A 24,331-nucleotide genomic window follows, 5' to 3' on the forward strand; every position below is an offset into this window, starting at 1 on the left:
TTACACCACAAACACAACACGACTAAAACCGACCTGATTACACAATACCACACCACAATCAGCTCACTCTACACACACGCAATACCACAAGCAGGCTCTAAACACATGGACAATACTCTTTCCTGGCCCTTTTGTCTCCTGGTATCCATTAATAGAGACACCAGAGACAAGTTGCAAGGAAACACAGTGCAAGCATGTTATTAAATTTGCTTGCACTGTGCAGAACAAATACAGGGCTTTTTTTCTCATGCTAGAGCTCTTTAGCAGAGCTCTGCCCTGGAAGAGCATTGACCCAACGCTCACTTTGAGAGGGGGCGTGTTTGTCATTGGTGATGACGAAACACTTCCTCTCTGTCCCGCCCCCTTAGTGCTAAAAAATGCCCGGGCCGAATTTTTCTCCCAGTCCGGCCCTGTATATATACACATACACACACACACAAAATAACAGTAAAACATAAAATAATGTAACTCTGATTGGAGAACTAGCACTGTAGAAGCAGACAATGAGCTAAGCAACAGCCTTCTCTAGGCGAGGTCGCACAACTAGTGAATACTAGGAAAATCTTTCTTGAGCTCCCAATGCTCCTCTAACATCACAATGTTTCTGTGACCTCACAATTCTTTTTAGTTGACAGTGCTGCTACTGCTACACTAAACATTGCACTGGACAGCAGCAGACTGAACAGGAGGCTAACAACATAATCATTATTTGAGGTTTCACAGATATTGATACCATCCAAAGAAAACAAGGATAAATAGCAATAGAAAATGGGGATCCCTCAAGTGTCTGTCTCTTCTGGAGTGAAGTTTAAAGTAGAATTCTTAACAAGAGTTCCGAAGAGTTCCGAACTCTACAAAAGGTAAGAGAACCTCATATCTTGTAAAATGGATGGATCTTCTAACACTTAAGACCTAATTTCCGTCCACCGTGGATGTCAATCATAGGTTGATAATTCTGGGAACAGGAAGTGTCATGGGAGTATTCTAACTAAAGGTAAAAACGATAAAATCACCTTGAGCGGCTCTTGCCTTTCCCTAGCAGACGTTAACAGACCAAGTGCCCTAAAACCAGACAAACTGGTATGCTATCAATGCAGGCTAGGTCCTCCTGAGCAGGCTGCCAACTAAGGTGACCTGCATGGAACTAGTCATCAGCTCAGAACTCAGCCATGGAATTTTGGAGTGAACATTGTTAAGTCCTTGCTGGCACCAGGGAGATCCAAAAACTCCATCAATATCTAGCATTCACCTCTGTCAGAATGGGCCAGTTTTAGTGGTCCCACGATGACCAATCTGATTTTACAGAGCACTGTCTCCTCCCATTAAAATAGCAAGTCTGAAGTTCTGAATTCAGGCTATGGCAGGAGGAGAGTATAGCGAAAAAAGAACTAAGGCAAATTGAAGGTGAAAACAAAGTTTATTTGAGCAAGAGACATCACAATACAGTATCAAGCAAAGCAGAAAAATCAATCTCAGGATCACGTTCACATAAGAAAGCATTGAATTGCCTGAGATTGTCAATTCTTATAATCTCAGCCAAGGAGGGTGGGAGACACCGTGCTGGCCAATCAGCATCTCCTCAAAGATGCATTGAATCATGTAGGAGTTAAACGTCAGTGCTCTGAAAGGTCAGTGTTTACATGAATATGCCTGTAGAGACTGACTATACTCACCAGAACAACTACATTAAGCTGACGTTGTTCTGGTGACTATAGTGTCCATTTAAAGGAACACTCCGAGCACCATAACTCAGGGGTCAACAAATCCCAGGCGCCAGGTCGCCATGGCGATTAGGAGATTTGCCCTGGCACCTGGGATAAGTGAGCCCCTTCAGCTCCATAGCTGACTAGCAGTCTGAGGTGGCTGGCAGGCGGCTCATAGAGAGCGGAGGCGGACGGATAGGCAAGCGGCTCATAGTGAGCGCAGGCGTCGCCGGCTCATAGTGAGCGGAGGCGAGTGGCCGGACAGGCAGGCGGCTCAAGGCGTAAGACTTGGCATGGCCTCTTTTACGATTGTCCAATCTAATACTGCTCATAGAGGAGCATTGAGGACCTGGCAAGCGTTGGCAAGCTGCACGACAGCATAGAATAGTGTTCAATGCTTTCCTAGGAGCTTACAGGTCACATGAACAATATTTTTGGTCAACAATTTTAGTATTCTTAAATGGTTATTCTGAATATCATAACCACTACAGTCCACTTTAATTTAACTGGGGTAAAATCTGTCTATTGCACATGAAAATCTTTGGGATGGCAGTAAATGAGCAGACTTCACATTATTACAGGGACACTCAGCCATAAGGTGATTTCCATTTTAATGCATTAGATTCTAAATGTATTAAAAAAAGTTAAAGTTACTGTTTTTGTTGCAAATCCCCAGGTATTGCATGTTCTGTATTGAGTACTGCTAAGACCAGGAAGCGTCTCGTGAAATCACTATGCTACCATTTTTCAGTGGAACTAATGTAGGGATAATGACATCTAGTTCAGGATTTGTTGAAATTCTATTAATCATAGATAATGCACAGTAGTAATACATCTGCCTATGATGATGGCAACTGGATCATGGATGTTATCAGCTGTTTGCCAGCAAGTACCACAGTTTTGAATGGAGCCATCAGATATAGATGCTCATGGCTGCAGCTCAGGCATCATTACAGTAAGCTTAGAAGCAGCATTTTACCATGTAAACTGTTTTAGCATGGGCTTCGTCACCTCTTGTCTGTGTTAATATTCTGGACGTCAACACCCCTATGCAGAAAGATATAGGGATCCGAAGACGCCCCCCACCCCCCAAAAAAAATAATTGTTAAAAAGGTAAAAAACAAACAAAACAAATTAAAAAAATAAAAGGATTTGTCTGAATACCAAATGTCGAAATAGCTTGGGCATTAACAGAGACGGGTAGTATACAGCATACGGAGTGCCGTTTTTCAGAAAATAAGTACTTCACTTAGAAGTAGAGAGAGCGAACATTAAGCTGCTTCACAATAATTTCCAGCACACTCCTAATACGTGGTGCAATAGGCAGGTTATATATGTCTGTCTTGTGGGCAGAGGGACCATCAGAGGCAATAAGGAAAGATTAAGACATAATTTGAATACATAAAATGTATTTACGATGGCAGTTTCAACACTACATTTCAGAGCGATAACAAGGATTATATTTGTGCTTCGCAATAAATGAGTCATTAGAACCCAAAGGGTAAATGTAGGAATGAGATTTAATCACTTTAAATAGAAAATGCTATAGAAACCATGTTTGGATTTTATATATGTGAGCTTCAGAGAAAATTGAAGTTCAACGCCAACCTGCTGAAAATGTTCTGTGACATGAACCTTGGTACGCACATTTGTAAGATAAATTTTTTTTATAAAACATAGCTTGGTCTGATCGCAATGTTCTTACAAGAGATAAATTAATGTCACAATGTGAATGAGTGGGATGCAGCCCACAACAAATTATAGACTTGCGTACAGCAAAGTAAATTTTTATAATTTTTTTTTACTTTAAAAATATCTGCACTACTCAGTCCAAACAACAAAATGCAATAGAATAACTGTAATTATCCTGGCAGGCCCTGGATGTGTACGCAGTTTTCCAAGACCAGTTAAAACTGGAGTGACTGTCGTAGCTGTAGTGAATATGGGATATTTCCTACAAGTAATATTTAGATCCTGTCACATACATTTAAACCACTGAGTGCAGAAGGGTATACTTAATGCAGTGAATCTATTTTAAAGGAGCTTTTACCATAATCACTGAAATCTGTTCTAGGTGTTATGGTGTGAAGTGTCCCCTGACTCTGAGGCCATCCCACAGTAAGAACTAGCATTTTGTTTTCACCTAGGTTGCCCAAGCACCTTTGGTCAGGCATCATTTTCCTGCTAATGCTTCAATATTAGTAACAGATGGACAGATTGTCATGTTAGTATTTTTTTTTTTTTTTTTTTAAGTATTATATTTTCTCCAGTGAGACTTGGCACATCAAGCTAGATATCCCCAATTATTTTATTTTTCAGATGGAGTATAGCCAGGCTAGGAAGAGGCTGGGAAATAGTTACCCCAATAAAAACACTAGTGACACTCTTGTTCCGTCACTTAAAGGAACCCAACAGCATTAGACATACGAAAGCACTTGAATCTTTCTAGCACCATGGTGCCTCAGTGCTGGATTGGTCTTGCTCTACTTCAACGTCGCGCCGATGGGAGAAACTAATGTTCGTGCGAACGCATTAAACATTCCCCGTAGGAAAGCATTTAATCAATGCTTTCTTATGGGGATTTTGAAGATGCATTACATGAAGACGTCTAACATCGTCTCAAGGAGTTAAACTCTTGTAGTGGTGGTTCCTATCCCTACTCAAATGTTTAACATTGCAGGGTTAAGGGGACAGGCACACTGCACCCACACCACTTCAATGAGATGAATCAGTCTGGGTGCCTACCATGTCCCTTCAAGTGCCAGAGCCACTTCAAAGAGTGAATCTAAGCAATTTATATTACTGCAAAATGAAACTCAAAGCTCACAGTTTACCACGGTCATCCACATGTAGACTGTATTGCAAGAATAATGCAGAAGTCAAACTTCCACATTATCTCAGCAGCATCTGGGTAAGGCCTGCCTTTTGTAAAAAAAAAAAAAAAAAAAAAAGGTAAAAAGCATTTTGAGAAAAACTGGAGGAACTGCACCCAAAGTCTAATTTTATCATAATAGCTACAATAAGCTGTAGTGCTTAGAAAGACATCCTTCTTAAAAACATTTCTTGAGGTTCTTTTTTTCTTAATGTAGGAGTAGTTGGAAAATAATTAACTAATTACAGACAATAGGATGATCGTAACAGAGCTAGTCGAATCTGGATTAAATCCAAACTATGACTATTCTTTGTTAAAGCGGTTCTATCACTGATGAGTATTTTTTTTTTTTTTTTTTTTTTTTAAATAGTGTCTCTATGAAATACTCATATGGACTGTGTTGGAATTTTATTGAAATTCCCCAAAAATACAAATATATCATAAAAGACAGTAGATAATATTGTGTCTTATTGGCAAGCCTAAAGATGACAAAAGGTGGCACTACAATGTCAACTTTTGTCAAATCCCAACAACAACTGCCTGTGGCAATTGTGAAATGTAATCTATGGAGGCTTTTGCAGTCTAATGTGATCTAAGGCGGCTCCGTGATCTTATGGTTGGAGCACTAGGGGCTGAAGAAGATCCTTAGGAAGAAGATGGCAGTGGCCATGAAGAGTATCTTCAGGTAAGCATATCTATCATTCACTGCAATGTCCGGCCACCACATCCTAAGCAGAGATGTCAACTTCAGGGGTCTTTGAAAAATATAATTTATATGTATATTTTGACACAACAGATTTCAGAAATTTGAGTGGAAACAAGGAATCTTGACATTTTTTAATTTGCATACCAAGTGTTAAAGGGACACTCCAGGCACCCAGACCACTTCTGCTCATTGGAGTGGTCTGGGTGCCAACTCCCACTACCCTTAACCCTGCAAGTGTAATTATTGCAGTTTTTTATAAACTGCAATAATTACCTTGCAGGGTTAAGTCCTCTCCTCGTGGCTGTCTACTAGACAGCCACTAGAGGTCACTTCCTGGTCCCTAGCACAAATTATCTGTGCTAGAGCGTCGCTGGACGTCCTCACGCTGTGTGAGGACCTCCAGCGTCGCTCTATTCCCCATAGGGAAGCATTGAAATTCATTTTCAATGCTTTCCTATGGGATGCGCATTAGGTCTCCTCGGCCGGTGGGCGGGCTCAGTCTCGCCCACCGGCCAACGAAGGAAGAAGGTGGAGCGGTGGGGGAGGAGCAGGCAGCGACGTGGGACATGTCGCTGCCTGAGGTAAGTGACTGAAGGGGTTTTCACCCCTTCAGTAACCGGGTATTGGGGGGTGGGAGGGAGAGGGAACCTCCAGTGCCAGGAAAACGGATTGTTTTCCTGGCACTGGAGTTTCCCTTTAAAACACAGCCTGGCATATGGTTTAAATCAAAGCAATAAATATTCAAACTAAACCCTGAGACCTTAATCCATATAGTTCCTGCCCTGCAGGGCTATGTGTTTACAATCTCAGGTAGACTTGGCACAAGGCCAAAGTAATAGTAAGTAGACAAATCCTTCACAGGCAATGTCAATCTAATAAGCCTCCACCCTAGAAAATACTTTTCTGGTTATTTTGCTGGCAATACCTGCCATGGATCTAGACCCATATGCATTGCCCCTGGAATTTTGCTCCCACAGTGTAAAACATTATGAGAAGTATTCATTGGGGGAGTGACACACTCGCCGCACATTCGCTTCTCTGAAAAAAAATGTTAGGGCTAAGTTATTGTACATTTTTAAACATGTAATGTGTGTGTTGGGGGACAATTGTACAATTTAAAGAAATTAAAAAAAAAAAAAAAATATATATATATATATATATATAATTTTAACCTCTATAGTTTCCCTTTAACCATGGTATACCATGATGCCATGTACGCATGCCTGTGAGAACACGTTCATGTGTCATGCATAATGAAAGGAAAACCTACCGTAAGTAAACACGTAGTCCTACTGTATAACGGAAGAAGATGAGCTCGGTAAGAAGGTGGGAGTGGTTAATGCGTCTTATCCTTATCTACTCAAAATTCCTCCTCTCCCTACTCCTTAATATTTACCCAGAACCCACTCAAATAATGAAAGATTTTCCATGAAATCTAGGTTTCACTAAGGCTATAGCATTTAAATAGCAAAAATAAATATAACTTGAAAATCATTTCTTATTTCACTTAACCTCTTTAAATGCTACATTTTGGCATCTGATTAAGTATGAACCTGTTATCATAATAAATGATACAACTCTTTCAAAAATACAAATTCTTGTTGTAAGTAGTGCTTATCGTTCAGGTATGTGTTTGGCTTTTTCCCAACCTGTCTTAACACGGTAACTTGAAAAGGGAGAAGAAGAGGTAGAGAGGAATCTAACTGTGCACATTCTTTCTAACCACACACTACAATCCAAGCAGGTAATTAAGCTTATTTCATGTCTCAGCCTGACAGTTTTCTTGTATACTCTACAAATTCCCTTAAATGTCAACACAATATTAACAGTGTAATTACTGTACACCAGTAGGTTTAGTATACCTTTCTGGCATATCTTACTGAGAACATATTACCTCCAATGTGATTGGCATTAGGGAAAGAAAAACTCACTTTCATTATACTATATTCTTTGAAAGTGGCATGTGTCAGGTTTTAGTTATTCAAAAAGTTATCTGATTTGAACACTCAAAGAAGGATGCTTTCAGCCTATCACTTGATGCCCATTTAGGGAAACAGTATGTACCATTTCTCACAAAGGGTGCCCAGTGACTGGCTAATGCTCTTATTTTGCCACCCATCCAAACCGTCATCATAATGCAGATAAGCTCGTTTGAGCATGGCCCTCTTCAACACATCGTTCCTGTAAGATTTCTTGTAATTGTCCATTTTTTAGTTAAATCCCCCCTCTCATGATATTGTAAAGCGCTACGGAATCTGTTGGCGCTATATAAATGGCGATGATAATAAAAATAATAATAATGTGTTTTATTCTTCTATTACCAATGTGCTCTCCAATTTTACTTTTTAAAGGTCTTGCTCTTTTTCCAATATACCTTAAAAAGGAACACTATACGGTCAGGAACACAAACATATATTTTCTGATCCTATAGTGTTAAAAATGCAGTTTAGGCCACTGGTCTCCCCTTGCAAAAAGTCTGAAGGGGCAGGTTATGCCCACCAGTACAACTACAATACACTGTAGTTGCTCTGGTGAACAAACACAAACACATTGGTATTGTCACAAGGAATCTTCCCTTAAACAAAGACTAACCGTAGCCTTATTGGCACCACACACCTCGGCTACCCCAAGTCTCAACTCCCTCATACCCTCCGAGGAGTTTTCTTACTATACAACACCATTGATCTACCTTTACAGCTATCACTCAAGCATGGGTTGAAGCTTGATTAAGGAAGACCAATATCATCAACGCAGTAAACGGCTACCATCTACCCTACACACTGGCACTTACATGGCATAAATTGGGCAATCCTTTCCCTGCTCAACTTTCGAGCTACAGATTAGCCTACTATCGATATTTCGCAGATACTCTGTGCTGGTTATGATAACATATCCAGAGGCCTTACAGTCATACACTATCTAGAAGACTTCTTGTTGATCAAAGATAACATATTTTTCACTAGAAGCCTCACGGCAGCTTAGTCTGGTTGACCACTTGGGCGTCCCAGTACCCCATAAGAAACAGAAGGCTCAGACACTATCATCACATTACTAGGCATATGACTTGAGTCGGCATCCATACACGCAAGTTACCACAAGACAAATAGGGAACATTCTCAACTACATCAATCACTACCTCCTGCTTAGTACTTACAACTGCAAGGAACTACAATCCCTACCAGGTTCCTTAATTTTGCCATGCCAATCATACCACAAGACCACGCTTTCACATCCAGAGTACTTTCCCCTTTTTTCCACACTTCCAACATGACGATCAGAGGATGTCCCTAGACTGTTGGCCATGGCATCCAGGTTTGGAAATTTTCCCACCACCTCAGCCCCTTTGGGAGAACTTCCCAATTGTAGCCGCTGCTGTGGCATGGGGTAAATCATGGTCAGGGTCATCAATCCGTTGTTACTCAGACAACTAGGCACATGTCATATCATCAACAAACGCCACTACTCATCCATAAGGTCATGATATTTCTGGGGAACTCACTTGGTTGGCCACTTATCACATTTCACTTTCATGTACCGGACGGGGGTATACATCCCTGCCGACAATTGTCTCATTTATATTCCAGGCATGTTCATCATACGCTTCCTACAGCCGCCCATACAGTCACGGCCACTCTTTCGTTCCAGAGACAAAATCATGGATTAGACATACTCATGCAGCATAGCATGCACTATCCCACCTAGCACTTTCGTCCCATACTTGTCTGAATGCATAACACAGCTTTTTACCTGGCTTAAAGAATCTCATTGGAACACAACATAGCTCAACCTGTGTCATAACATTTCTCCTAGGTTTTGCTTCTTTTTGCCACCTTAAACTATCTCACACACCATTAATTATATATTTTACAGGCATTCAACAACACAGGATAACCTATGGCCAAAACTACCATAACTTCATGCTATCATACCAGACAAGAATATACTCAGAGGTTTTCAGGAATCCATTCCCCCATGATACTTTCAGAGATTACCAATAGCCATCCAACTTTTCATCCTTATCGGACCTATTAGATCTACAACCATTCAATTATACACCAAGTCGGCCATTACCAGCCATGCACATTGCCTTTTATGCCTTTCTCGGGCCAGAGAATCCACTACCATCACCACCACTCAGACAGATCATTGTCTTCAACGATCCCACGTACGTAAACACATATATCATTACCTATTGGCTCTACCACATTCCGAAACGAGTCAACACGGACCAACAGTAGAGATAACATACTATCCTACCCACAACAAATGGTGTCCACTTTCGGTCCTAGATTCCTACCTTCAAAATTCTTCCAGGAATTAAATACTGTAATGCATTTAAGGAAATGTCTGGTTAATTTGTATATTTTTGTTGACTGTATTAAATCTTTGATTATTCATTTTTGCCCTCTTTATTTACAGGCCTACCGTATCGTCGGTCTCGGCACACCACAACCGACTTGCTCCCTTTATACTATCCTACGCTTAAGCTGGATCCTTACTCCATATACGGCTATTTGCCCCTTACACAAGTATTAAGGCCGTTTGGCCTGTATTTGTGGGAGGGGCTTAAATTAATTCACTCCCCTATATAAGGGACACCCCTTACTTGACTCATATCGATTGAGGTCAGCAGCAGAATGACCCTCCCACCCACTCCTCATTTCAACACTTTCTCTTTTCTTTCCATTTACTTTACTTTCTTACTCCTTGGTGGGCCCTCTTTATTTACAGGCCTACCGTATCGTCGGTCTCGGCACACCACAACCGACTTGCTCCCTTTATACTATCCTACGCTTAAGCTGGATCCTTACTCCATATACGGCTATTTGCCCCTTACACAAATATATATATATATTTATTTATTTATTTATTTATAAACATCTTTAGAATTAAAAGTAATAAGCATATAATTTCATACTACCGAAAGTACGAACTATTATGAAAAACCTTTTTGTAGTTTACATCTGAAAAACTTTTACTCATTTTTTCATGTTTAGCCAGATATTTGTTGCCATTAAATTTGTTTCTGTCCAACTGCTGATTATACATATCCACATTTTTTCCTATTTTCTTCCCCTGAAAATAAATTAGATTGCTTAGGCAACAAGCAAATGGATACATGAATATTTTTCCTATGTAGTGAAACTCAGTGACCATGAGATTAAAAATTAAAATAACACTTTAATTAATAACCTCATGGTGGTATAGTGGTTATGTGGCCAGTGGTGCCTTTGCAACTCCCATTGTAAGTAATTTGAGACTGGTTTGATTTCTTACTTGCAGGCGCCGCTGCCTGCCTCTACTACATCCTCCAGTTCAGCCAGGAGCTGTGCTGGAGATTCTGGCCTCCTGGACGCTGAGAGAAGGCAAGAGGTGCCCCGTAAACCTCAGTTATTCCTTGGAGTGATACTTACTTTACTAAGTTATTTACTAAGTTATTTACTAAGTGATACTAAGTTATTTTAGTGATACTCAAGTTATTTAAATGTGCGTATGGATTTGAGGGCACAGTAAGCTTTTGTTTTCATTCTATGTATTGGGGCTGATGAGTACTATAATCATTGCTGCCTCCGAGGAGTACTGGGAGTTTGAGCGCAGGGCTTAATTTTATATTACACAGCCATGTTATAGTGCTGCCGCCCACCCCATGTGTGCCCTTGAGCTGATGAGTTTATAGTACCCCTTAATGTACCCCTTTCTGTCTCAGAGATGTTGCCTTTTTTTTTTTTTTTTGGTAACATCATTTTTATTAGGTTTCGGTTCATATCAGCGGTCATGTATGGCAGGCATGCAGCAAGACAATGAGACACACAGGTCTCGGGCATAGGAATCAAAAGTAAAGTTATGGTTTAACATATTTCAAACTCGCAGGTCCATGTTTCAGTGTATAGCTTTTTGGCTCGCAGGCCTCAATCTTGGTACAAACAACAATAGTAAAGGTATATGACTATGACTCTCGGTTCATCTGAAGCATTGAGGTAGTGCATCATCTATTGAGACTCGCAGGTCTCGGGGTATTAAAGAAGGCATACGTTTACTGACAGACACGCAGGTCACATTTCTTATCTAGAGATATATCACAGTCGTTCGTCAGTATTGAGCAAATAAGGCTTTCCCCCCCGCTTACCCTGTGTGTTAGTGTTGATGCCGGAAGTGTTATGGGATATCTTTCCGTATGTTATCAGAGAGCCCCGTCTTAGAAGGTAGACCAATATAGGGTGTCTTGGGTATGAGCGCTTGATAATCTTAGTTGGATGCATTTTTGGCCTTCAGCCCCTTCTGTATGGTCTTGTGTGAGTTCCATGTGTGGGTTTATGTCCCTCTTCAGGGAGGGGTACCCATTGAGATTCGGGGTGAGTCGAGTTTTCGTCCCCGAAAAGCGTTCAGAAGCGGGGTTTAACAGAGAGGGGTGGACAGAGAAGAAGATGGAGAGGGGAGGGGAGTCTATTGTAGGTGTGTTTGTGTGGGGGAAGGGAATTAGGCACTTCGTGGGTGGGATGGGGAGGGGCGAGAGCACATGTACTGTCATTTAGTCCTATTCGTCATGGTGGTATCTGAGTTTAAGGGCGAAGTCTTCCTTCGCTGTGTTTAATAGTCAATGGGTCCAGATCTTGGTGTAGACAGTGGGGGTGTGGGATGAGCCATGTCTGGAGGGGAATGTCTGCTTCCAGTACTGTGGGAGAACTTGTTTGGCTACATTTAAAATCCTAATGGACATAGATTTCTTGTATTTTTATCTGGGGGTGGTCGTGTAGTGGAAGAGCATTGCTGCCGGGTTAAGGGGGAAGGTGCATCAGAGAACATTTCCAGCATGTAGTGAATTCCCACCCAGTATGGCCTAATCTTCTCACAGTCCCACCATATGTGTAGGGTGGTGCATACCTCTTTTTCACATTTCCAGCATAGGTTTGATGTTGTGTAGAAAGTTCGGTGTGCCGTACCATTTAATCAAGAACTTAAAGGCAGTCTCTTGTGTTCTGCTATAGACTGAGCAGTGGTGTGTGAGGTAGCAGATTTTCTCCTTTACTTCATGTCTATGAATGTCCTGTTAGGGCTGTTTGCCATTTGCCCATGAACAGCGGTTTTCCCTGAAGGGGTCTCGCCCACTGAACTGCCAATGCCACTGGACCACCAGGGAGTAAGAGCCCCCCTCCCTGGCCAGCTAGCAAGCAGGGAGGGGGGACAAAAAAAAATAATAATAAAAAAAAAAAATAATAATATTAAAAAATAAAATAATAATTAATAAAATAATTAATAATATAACAATCAAAATGCCCACCCCCACCAACACATACACAAACACACACTGCATTCATACACACACTGCACTCATTATATACACACACTGTAAATAAATATTCAATTAATATATACACACACACAATTCACTCATACACACACACTGCACTCATACATACACGCACACTGCATTCATACGCACACACTGCATTCATACGCACACACTGCATTCATTATATACACACACTGTAAATAAATATTCAATTAATATATACACACACACAATGCACTCATACACACACACTGCACTCATACACACACACTGCACACACTATTCATACGCACACACTGCATTCATTATATACACACACTGTAAATAAATATTCAATTAATATAATTTTTTTAGGATCTAATTTTATTTAGAAATTTACCAGTAGCTGCTGCATTTCCCACCCTAGTCTTATACTCGAGTCAATAAGTTTTCCCAGTTTTGGGGGGTAAAATTAGGGGCCTCGGCTTATACTCGAGTATATACGGTAAGTGGAAGTATTGAGCAGGCTGAACTACACAAGGAACATTGGAACTATGTCACAGGAGACACAAGACAAGGCATCTGTACTCATAAATACACACATCACTATGCCCTTTATTCAATGATTTCCTTTTCCATGTGTTCCTGGAAGCCGTCTCCATCCTCCTATTATTTTAAGAAAGGAAGAATATAGCAGTGACACAGTGATTTGAATACTGGCCCTTTCAATAAAGCAGGGGTACAATGTCTTGTTAGGCCATGTTTGCTAGTAAATTCTTGAGCAGCTACTTGGGCCTGTAGTGCATTCATGGGAAATAGTACATTAAATGGGTTTCATGGTTACTATCACGCATGCAAAATCACTTTGTACATAAAGATTTATAAAAGGTCCAAAAGTGGAGCAGTTACTAGGGGCAACTGTATTCCTTATTCCACTTATTTTCATGGTGTTACTTTGACAACATTTTTATAAAACTCCCATGAATGTAATTATAAAAATAAAAAAATTGTGAAAAATTAAAATATTATGGAAATATGTAATACAGGTACTGGCCATCCTTATTCTGATCAGCCCATACAGTGCAGCAAAATGTGACAAACAGTTCTAAGGAAACAGACCACTGAGAGATCCAGTACAGAAAGTTTAAAACATCATTATGCTAGGAACCATGCAGCCTTACATATGCCTACTAGTCAATGCCGTGTACAATAAATAAATGTATTATAAATAAAATATGCTACAAGGCATTGCATCTGATTAAACTTATAACTGATTTATAAAAGGACTTTTCAAAAGAACAGATACCTAGAAGTATATTAAAATAGTATGTTCTTTAGACTTCTGCACAAATCCAGTTCAGCCGGGCTGAATGAATGAAATGGCTGTTAATAGCTATATGAACGGATCGCTTCATTCATGTTTTTTAATTAACAAATATATTTGTTTATCTTGCGATTAACGGGCATTTGATTCGATCAGCACAGTCTAATGTTTTTATACGTGTAATTGAATAGTCTGTTTTAATCATTGAAGTCTACCAAACAAGTAAACAAAAACATAAATCCTATTGGTATTTTTAACAATAGGAAGAAAAATACTAAGCTGGTTAACATAGTATAGCGCAGGCCATTTTTGAGAAGATAACATTCTTTATAGATATGCTGTTAATGAATTAAATCATTGGACATTCCATTGCATAAGAATCATTATTCCACTAGTCATTAAGTAAATATGTACTCTCTCTTTTGTGATAAGTTGCAATATATGAACAAAGTCCACGTTCTATAAATTATTTTGTGTGCTAAATTGAATGCAAGTTTTTGCTTGAAAAATATTAAAGGGACACTTATTGTCACCAAAACAACTTTAGCTTAATGAAGCAGTTTTGGTGTATAGATCATGTCCCTGCAGTCTCACCTGCCATTTAGGTGTAAAATCCATTTGTTTATGAACCCTAGGCACACCTCCCTGCATGTGACTTGCACAGCCTTCCTAAACACTTCCTGTAAAGAGTCCTCTAAAGTTTATCCTTCCTTTATTGCAAGTTCTGTTTAATTTAGATATTCCTATCCCCTGCTATGTTAATAGCTTGCTAGACCCTGCAAGAGCCTCCTGTATTTGATTAAAGTTCAATTTACAGAGAAAGAGATACAATTGTTTGAGGTAAATCACATATGATTGAAAGTGAAACAAGTTTTTTTTTTCCATGCAGGCTCTGTCAATCAGAGTCAGGGGAGGTGTGACAAGCACTGCATAAACAGAAACAAAGTAATTTAACTCCAAAATAGCAGTGAGTTGAGCAGTGAAACCCAGGAAGCATGATCTATACACTAAAACTGCTTCATTAAAGCGGCACTGTCATGCCGAATACCGTTTTGTTTTTTTAACCCCCCTCCCGCCTCCACTACATCCAATCGACCCCCTAGTCACCCCCAAATGCCCCTAAGCCCCCCAGATTACCTCTTTTTAATTCTTTATCTTCTGCCCCGATCTATATTCAGGGCGCCGCCATCTTTGTGTGGGTAGGTGAAGTCCCTATGGGACACGTCATCTACCCACACTACACAGACTGTGAGATTCCCGCACATGCCCAGTGAAACACCTGGACATGCGAACGGGAATTTCACCTATTCATTCATTCATCAGACAGACGAATGAACGAATAGAAAAAAATCAGATGAACAAACTAACACTGAGTATCAGTGTTCGTTTGTTCGTTCAGTTTATTACAAGGAGGGGGCTACCGGCGTGCAGCTCCCTCCTTGTAATATGTAACTATAGAAGCGGCAGGGAGCTATGCTCCCCACCACTTCCTAAGTCCCCCAGGTCCCCCCCTCACTCTGTGGGGGTCAATATGACCCCCATAATAGCACAAGGGAGATTAAAATCTCCCCAATGCCCCTACTCGCTATACCGCGAGTAGGGGCATGTCCACTAAACAGTGAGCAGCCTGTGGCTGCTCACTGTAAAAAAAAAAAAGGTAATAAGTGTGGGGGGGGAGCCAATGTCCTCCCCCCCGGCCCCCACCCCTGCGCGGTGGTTGGGGACCCTAATAAAACAATAAGGGGGGGGACCTATTGTCCTACCCCCTGGCCCCCACCCCTGCGCGGTGGGTGGGTGCCCTAATAAAACAATAAGGGGGGGGGGGACCTACTGTCCTCCCCCCCTGGCCCCCACCCCTGAGCGGTGGTTGGGGACCCTAATAAAACAATAAGGGGGGGGACCTATTGTCCTACCCCCTGGCCCCCACCCCTGCGCGGTGGGTGGGTGCCCTAATAAAACAATAAGGGGGGGGGGGACCTACTGTCCTCCCCCCCGGCCCCCACCCCTGAGCGGTGGGTGGGGGCCCTAATAAAACAATTGGGGGGGGGGACCTATTGTCCCCCCCCCCGGCCCCCACCCCTGCGCGGTGGGTGGGGGCCCTAATAAAACAATTAGGGGGGGGACCTATTGTCCTCCCCCCCGGCCCCCACCCTGCGCGGTGGGTGGGGGCCCTAATAAAACAATTAGGGGGGGGACCTATTGTCCTCCCCCCGGCCCCCACCCCTGCGCGGTGGGTGGCTGCCCTAAATGAACCCCCCCCCCATCAAGGTGACTAGGGGTCCCAAGCCCCTAGTCACCCCCCCCCCCCCACACCCAAAACATTCTATCCCCTACCTACCCCCCTCACCCTAAAAATAGTGAGGGGGGAATAAAATAACTAACCTGTAAAAAAAAAAAATTAAACTTACCATTTGACGTCTTCTTTTTTCTAAATTCTTCTTTCTTCAGCCCCCCAAAAGGCCATTCCAAAATTCCAAAGAACTTTCCCACGCTGTGTAAAATGACACAGAGCACTGTGATTGGATGGCTTGAAAAACATCCAATCACAGTGATCTGTCATTTTACACAGCGTGGGAAAGTTCTTTTGAATTTTCCCACGCTGTGTAAAATGACACAGAACACTCTGATTGGCTTAAACCAACCAATCAGTGTGTCCTAAGCCTAATTGCAGGGCGGGGCAAGGCTTTATAAGCCTTGACCCGCCCTGCGGAGCTCAGTACGCGGCGTGCCCTCCATGGGTGAAGATGGATTCATTTTTGTTTGCGCTCGGTTTTTTTTTATTTATTTTTTTAAGTGCGATGGGTATGATGGACTTTTATTTGCCCTTTTGGGGGGCTGAAGAAAGAAGAATTTAGAAAAAAGAAGACGTCAAATGGTAAGTTTTTTTTTTTTTTTTTTTACAGGTTAGTTATTTTATTCCCCCCTCACTATTTTTAGGGTGAGGGGGTAGGTAGGGGATAGAATGTTTTGGGTGGAGGGGGGGGGGGGGGTCACTAGGGGCTTGGGACCCCTAGTCACCTTGATGGGGGGGGGTTCATTTAGGGCCCCCACCCACCGCGCAGGGGTGGGGGCCGGGGGGGAGGACAATAGGTCCCCCCTAATTGTTTTATTAGGGCCCCCACCCACCGCGCAGGGTGGGGGCCGGGGGGAGGACAATAGGTTCCCCCCCTAATTGTTTTATTAGGGCCCCCACCCCCCGCGCAGGGGTGGGGGCCGGGGGGAGGACAATAGGTCCCCCCCTAATTGCTTTATTAGGGCCCCCACCCACCGCTCAGGGGTGGAGGCCAGGGGGGGAGGACAGTAGGTCCCCCCCCTTATTGTTTTATTAGGGCCCCCACCCACCGCACACTTTGCTCCTCCGCTGGTCTGAGCTGGTCAAGCGGAGAGATCCTCCATAAGACAAAGAGTCCCTACTTTGTCTTATGATTTTAAAGAAAACTAAAGAAGACAGGAAGAAAAGAATAACAGATCCCGAGAGAGGGGGAGAAGAGGAAGAGATTGAGGAAAGGTAAGTTCGGCATGACAGTGCCGCTTTAAGCTAAAGTTATTTAGGTGACTATAGTGTTCCTTTAATTTGAAACTGCTGTTTCAGAAATGTCATAAAATTGTTTCAAACAAAGGATGCTTGATCCAACATTTATTTTATTTAACTCACACGTAAACATACCCTGGGTAGGAGTATTGTTTGTACCCTAGATGATATAGTTCTTATAATTCTCAGTATGCTTTGTGTCTGAAATTTGCAGTTTAACAACAGCATAAAATATTGTATAAGTCTTACACAGACAATAAAAAGTGAATTTATTTCAAAACCAGCCAAAAAGCTTACCACTATTTATGAAATCCTAGCTTCAGGGCCTTATTTTCAATAGCAACCGGCATGCAACATATGAGTCAATAAATGTGGCTGGTACTCGTCTCTGTGCCAAGACAATTTCAACATGCCTTGTGTTTCAGTGCACCATTAGTGCCACCTCTCATGTTCCGTGTCCTTATAATGTTCCAGCACCTTTTGATAGTCTTCTAGAGTATCTCTCACATTTAACACCTCATGTCAACATCAGGGCTAACCTCACAATGTTATATGATGATGTGCATCTCCAATAACCACTTGGCAAAGGTTTGCTTCTTTCTACAAGACACAGGGTGTCTGGGCATTAACTTTGATTCTGTCCACTAATTCATTCTATATTGTCCACTTGCAATAGTTTTAAGGAACACTAATGGTGAAATTAAATAGTTATAACCTGCGAGTTATATATTTATATAAAACTTTTTTACAGTATAGATTGTGGACCCTATGTTAACAAAAACGAGGCCAAAAACTTGCCTGAAATCCAGTTTCATGTCAGGCTCTCTCAGTCTCTGCATCCCAATTCTAATGATCTCTGTTCTAACCAGATGCAACCAGAAGTAATGATGCCCTCTGGTGTATGTGTGGCAATTTCTTAGATATGCCTAACCAATGCTTCTTTATAATAAGCATTAGTCATAACCAGCAATTCCAGGACACAGAATATGAAACAAAGGTCTTAAAGGGATCCTATAGTGCCAGGAAAACAAACCAGTTTTCCTGGCACTATAGGCTCTTGGAGTGCCCCCCTCCCTTGGGTGGGCTACTGATGTGAATCCCATAACCAGAACTGCCTAAAGGGACAAACGTGCCCAAAAAGGGGGCATGTCTGCACAAATAATTAGATGGCTGCCTGCCAATCATACAGGATGACTAACCAAGGGCATAATGTGCAGAGAGCACCCTGAGCTTAACATAAATGTGTCTAATGATGCGCTCGCTCTACTCTTTCTAAGGACTGTCCCCTAGCACTTACTTGTCCACTCCTCTTCGTACCGTCTTACTAGCAGGCAGAAGCTCCTGTTATACAGTTTCGGACAAAGAAAAAGTGTATGTAGTGAGTGTAGAAGAAAGGGAACATGCCATTGTGTTAGGGAGACTAAAGCAGCAAAAGCATTTGTATAGTGGGCAGTCATCTTTACCTTATCTAATTTAATTGACAGCCAGTCCACACCAGTTTTGTTCCCCTACATCCCTCTTAAGTTTCCATACTTAAGCAAGAGCATATAAAGTGTAGTAAAAAAAAAAAAAAAAAAAAAGGCATGGGCCTGGAGCTGCAGCTCCATCAGCTCCTATATTAAGCTGACCCTGATTACGAGATGCTTCCTGGAGCAGTCCTGCCTAGTTTTCAGCACTGCCATTCAGTGTCTCAACCTTCTGCATGCAGACACTGAACTTTCTACATGGAGATGCATTGATTCAATGCAGCTCTGTGAGAAGATGCCGATTGGCCAGGGCTATGTTTGACTTGTGCTGGCTCTGCCCCCTTGACAGTCTAAGCCAATCTAATGGTAAAGAATTGAGATTGGCTCAAATCACAACTTCTGATGATGTGAGACAAGCAGGGAGATCAGGGGTAGCAGCAGACTGGAATAAAAGATTTCATTATATTTAGGTAGGAAGGGGGGAAGGCTAGATGGTGGTTTTAACACTATAGGGTGAGGAATACAGGTTTGTGTATTATATAGTGTTCCTTTAATGTCAAAGAAAATTACCATTTAAGCACCAAATACTACATTTAAACTACAGCTTCCATGTTTTGTCATTCTAAAGGCAAGAAAATCATGATGGGAGTTGTAGTTCTACCTTTTGGACACCCATGGTTTAGGCTAATTGAAGGAATGAGCACTAGAGAACAAAGGTTCTTCAACATGCTCGCACTGGCAGGACATTGACCACTCATTCAATCCTGGTTACATGATGACGTTCTCCCTCTGGTGCAAGTCATCCTTAAAATTAAAGATACGTATTTCATGGATAAATTGACAGCGCATGTACAAAACACACTTTCCATAAAACTTGGTTGCCATTATCTCACCATGGCCAATAGGAAAACCTTACAAGGGAGTTATACTGCTCTTGACCACAACCTTGGCATCTATATTGAAGTGTTTTATTTTACCTCTGTTTTGGAAAGTGACATCCCTTCTTTATTTATTAACATTTGGTTGCAATTTCCTGTATCACAATACATACGCTGATGTCTCTACTATTCTACTCTGCTTTCTGTTTTTAAATAAAGAACTTAAATTCAAAAAAACAACAACAAAAAACAACGCCAGGGCACTATTAAGTCAACAAACCTAATGCCTTAGTCAAATTAGATGCTTCTTATAGAGATTGAGGACACATGTTGCACATGCTGCAATCACAGTAATCCACCAGGCCAAAGCTTCTCTATTAGAAGCACTGGATGCAAACAGCATCAAACGTAACCATATTTTTCATGCTGACTCTACATGTCAAAATGATTTAATAACTGAATTATATCCTGTCCAGAGCCACTAGTGACTGTCCCCATGAGTGATAGTCATGGAACCGGCAAAATGTAAACAGTGTCATTTTTTAGTAACTGCACAATTTTCATTTGCAAAGCTGCATGAGCCCCAAAGTGACTTTTGTGCTTAACCTGTCCCTGTAATGTCCACATTTTCAACAATCCAAGATACACTCGCCCAAGAGAACTGAATTAAGAACAGCATCCAAACTCATCTGTCTCAAAACTTTCTTGTTCTTGCAACATTTCTACAACTTCTTCCATATACACATTCACTATATCTGCCCTGGCACATGCCATCAACACCTCTTTGTTTTCTAAAATTACTCTCTTTAATTATTACATATCTCCCAAAGCATACATTAAAATACTCCTTAAAGCTAGTTTAGGCCAAAGCACACTTTTTTTTCCTGTTACTATCCAAGATTAGCTATATCGACACTACCAAATATAGCATGGTAGTCTGGAGGCTTATTATCCCATGGTAGAAAACATCTATTTATTTACATCCTCTAAATATAATATATAATCAGCTGCCTGTAAAGTTAACATTTCAGTGAGATTGGCTGTAGCACAGTTTGGCCTTTGCACAGTACAGTACTTGTAAAGTAATTCCATGCCTTAGACATTTACCTAGAATATAATCCTAGCACAGATTTATACCTTGTCGATATCATGGTAACCGCATAATTAGTTGTCACTAATGTGCATCTATACTCTTTCCTTGGTAAAGGTCATATTTCAGTATGGTTCACACCTCTATTATTACCGCTAGCAAAGCAGATTTTAAAGTGTCTCTGTCACCTTTTGGGGTCTTTGCCTATTTTGTGGGATTGCTGCTTGGGGTGAAGTGGTCTGGTGGTGGATCAGAATAAGTTATATGTAATGCAGTCCCATTTTCGTTTGGCAACTCCCAGCGCATCACCTGCCAGTAGCCACGTAGTGCTGTACTCCTGTACATGCGCAAGAGTACAAAACCTATGACTACGGAGGATCCTGAGAGGTGGGAGCTCCACAGGTCATGTCTCTCAATGAGCAAGAAAAGGCCTGATTGCCACCGCCGTCTCTAGAAATGGCTGTGGGAACTGACAATTTAATGGCGGAAGCTCCACCTATTATCAAGTTAGTATTTTACCATACAACAAAGTAGTCTCTAGTTTGTATTAGGATATCTTTTGACTGCCTTTGGATTTCAATTAAATTATTTGAAATGCTCATAAATAAATAGTTTTTTGGTGACAGAACTATTTTAACCTTTTTTGATAGAGATCCAAATTACATAATGGACATTATCTCAGCAATCCATTCCTCAAATTTAACAATATCTCAGCGACTTATTCTTCAACTGTTAATATATTATATAAGTTTACAATTACATTAACTGTATAAAATATCTTGATTTGACTCTTATCAGTGTTAAAGTAGTCTAAAATGAGCATTGAGTGTTACGGTGGTTGGCTGGGGCCTGATGAATATGATGTGCCTGCACTGGGACTTCATTGTTGGTCCCAATGCATTGGCTATATTGTTATACCCCTCTATTTTGTATCCACACTTGGTCTCTGGTAAAGACACAAATGCAGTGACATTGGCACAAGTTATACTCAACAGTTAATGTCACTAGCACAGGCCAGACCCCTTTCTGTGCTACAGGTAAAAACTATGCTACTTCAAGTATTTTCTTCTAGCCTTTTCTAATGTCTTAATAAACCTGATAGTGATATATACAGCAATCTGAATATAAACTTGCAAGCATTGAAACAAATAACACACTCTTTCATTACTGCATTTCTACATCCAGCCCTTGGTAAAGGCCTATTAATTCTTTAAGTTAGCACAAAACATTACCCAACAGATTATGTCACTGGCACAGGCCATAGCTATCTGTGCAAAAACCTGTGCAATGTTCTACCCGTCACATATTTAGCACTGAAATAACCCTGGCACTAAACCTATTACCCTGGCAGAGGGCTGTTGAATATATTGGAACATATTACATATGCCCATTATCCTGACAGTGGGCAGGGTATTGAATATACTGGCACAAATTACATATACCTATTATCCTGGCAGTAGGGTATGGAATATATTGGCACATAGTATCTATACCTATTACCCTGACAGTAGGCAGGGTATTGAATATACTGGCACAAACTACATATACCTACTATCCTGGCAGTAGGGTATTGAATATATTGGCACAGTATATATACCTATTACCCTGACAGTGGGCAGGGTATTGAATACACTGGCACAAATTGCATATACCTATTACCCTGGAAGTGGGAGGGTATTGAATATACTGGCACAGATTACATATACCCAATACCCTGGCAGTGGGCAGGGTATTGAATATGCTGGCACAGATTACATATACCCATTACCCTGGCAGTGAGCAGGGTATTGAATATACTGGCACATTAAATATACCCATTACCCTGGCAGTGGGCAGGGTACTGAATATACTGGCATAGATTGCATATACCTATTAGCCGGGCAGTGGGCAGGGTATTGAATATACTGGCACAGATTACATATACCCATTACCCTGGCAGTGGGCAGGGTATTGAATATACTGGCACAGATTAAATATACCCATTACCCTGGCAGTGGGTGGGTATTGAATATACTGGCACAGATAACATATACCCATTACCCTGGCAGTGGGAAGGGTATTGAACATACTGGCACAGATTACATATACCCATTACCCTGGCAGTGGGAAGGGCATTGAATATGCTGGCACAGAATACATATACCCATTACCCTGGCAGTGGGCAGGGCATTGAATATACTGGCATTGATTAAATATCTGCCTTGCTCCTGTCAAAGGCCGCAGTTCCCTGTGAGTGTGGGACAATATCACAAGTAGCCCTGTCCCTGGCACCCTCTGATCTCAGCAGGCCTCTCCTGTGCCCTATGTATCCCTGCCCGGCCATTGCTGTGCCCCTGGCACGGTGTGTCAGTATGTGGATGCCCCCTGCCATATGGCACCCTGTCACACTGCCCCGGGCACAGCTCGCACACGGCGATAATTACCCCCCCCCCCCCCCCGGTGTTTACCTTGTACACATCGCCATAGGTGCCGCTGCCAATCCTCTGGATGAGCTCGAAGTCCTCCTGCGGGTTCCTGCGGGACAGGTCGCAGCCGGTGCTCATGGTGCCCGCCCGGAGGGGGCCCGGACCCCGCTCACACTCACCGCCGGGCACGGGGCGGCCCGGACCTAGATAACGCTCACACCGGAGCAACGGCCGCCGGCTGGAGGGCTGTCACCGGGCAGACACGGGATCACACAGTCACCGGGGCGGCGGGCACTAGGACCCCGCTCACAGCCGGGCAGCACACTCTGCTCACACTCCGCTCACACCGGGGACTCGCCGCCCCTTCACGCCTCACACAGTAGATCCGTCCGGGAGCCTGGAGAATACAAACCCCGGAGATCCCACAACATGGCTCCCGAGTCTGGCCTGTGCGCAGGCGCAGTGCGGGGGTAGAGGCCTGTGCCAGGGGTGGAGAGAGGGGAAGGGGCATAGCGGGGCACAGGGCATGGAGGGCAAGCTAGCCAGTGGAGGGGCTCAGGCAGGGCAGGGCGAGCGAGGGGGAAGGGGTGACAAGGCCATAGACTATGAGAGGGCGAAATACAAGGACTGGGGGATACAGGGGCCATGGGGGAGGATGGATGGGAAGTGGGGAGATGGCCTGTGTGATGCTGGTACCCAAGGTGGGAACATGGGGCATGGGTCATCAATATCATGTAGAGAGGCCTTCAGGGGGTCTTAATAATGGTTATAAAGGAAGAGAGAGTGTCAGAAGTGTGATACACAGAGACTGAGGGGTCAACAATCTCCTGCAAACTTTATATATTTATATATATATACACACACACACACACACACACAGATATGTATATAATTATTTATTTATTTATTTTGTGTGCAGATATTATCTGTGATATGTTCACACAAAACAAAAATAATATTACAATTGGGAAATTCATTGGCCTTTTCTAACAAATTAATTTCTGAATTCGAAGACCTAGGCAAAAATTAACAAACCTATGACTAGTAAGGATGGGAGTTTTCTCCCAAATCATAATTATTATTTT

At 42.1% G+C, this 24,331-nt stretch overlaps 1 protein-coding gene across 3 annotated transcripts in view; it reads right to left on the reverse strand.

Annotated features, from left to right (window-relative positions):
* Window positions 1-23,679, reverse strand: part of MAP4K3 (mitogen-activated protein kinase kinase kinase kinase 3) — a 255,671-nt gene extending 231,992 nt beyond the window's left edge. For all 3 annotated transcript variants that reach the window (XM_063443637.1, XM_063443636.1, XM_063443635.1), the window contains exon 1: window positions 23,289-23,679. In XM_063443637.1, the coding sequence (XP_063299707.1) occupies window positions 23,289-23,384 (96 nt within the window). In that variant the 5' untranslated portion in view covers window positions 23,385-23,679. The remainder of the gene's footprint in view (window positions 1-23,288) is intronic.
* Between the last annotated feature and the right edge of the window lie 652 nt (window positions 23,680-24,331).

Source organism: Pelobates fuscus, chromosome 2 (assembly GCF_036172605.1).
Source record: "Pelobates fuscus isolate aPelFus1 chromosome 2, aPelFus1.pri, whole genome shotgun sequence".
NCBI classification, from domain to species: domain Eukaryota; kingdom Metazoa; phylum Chordata; class Amphibia; order Anura; family Pelobatidae; genus Pelobates; species Pelobates fuscus.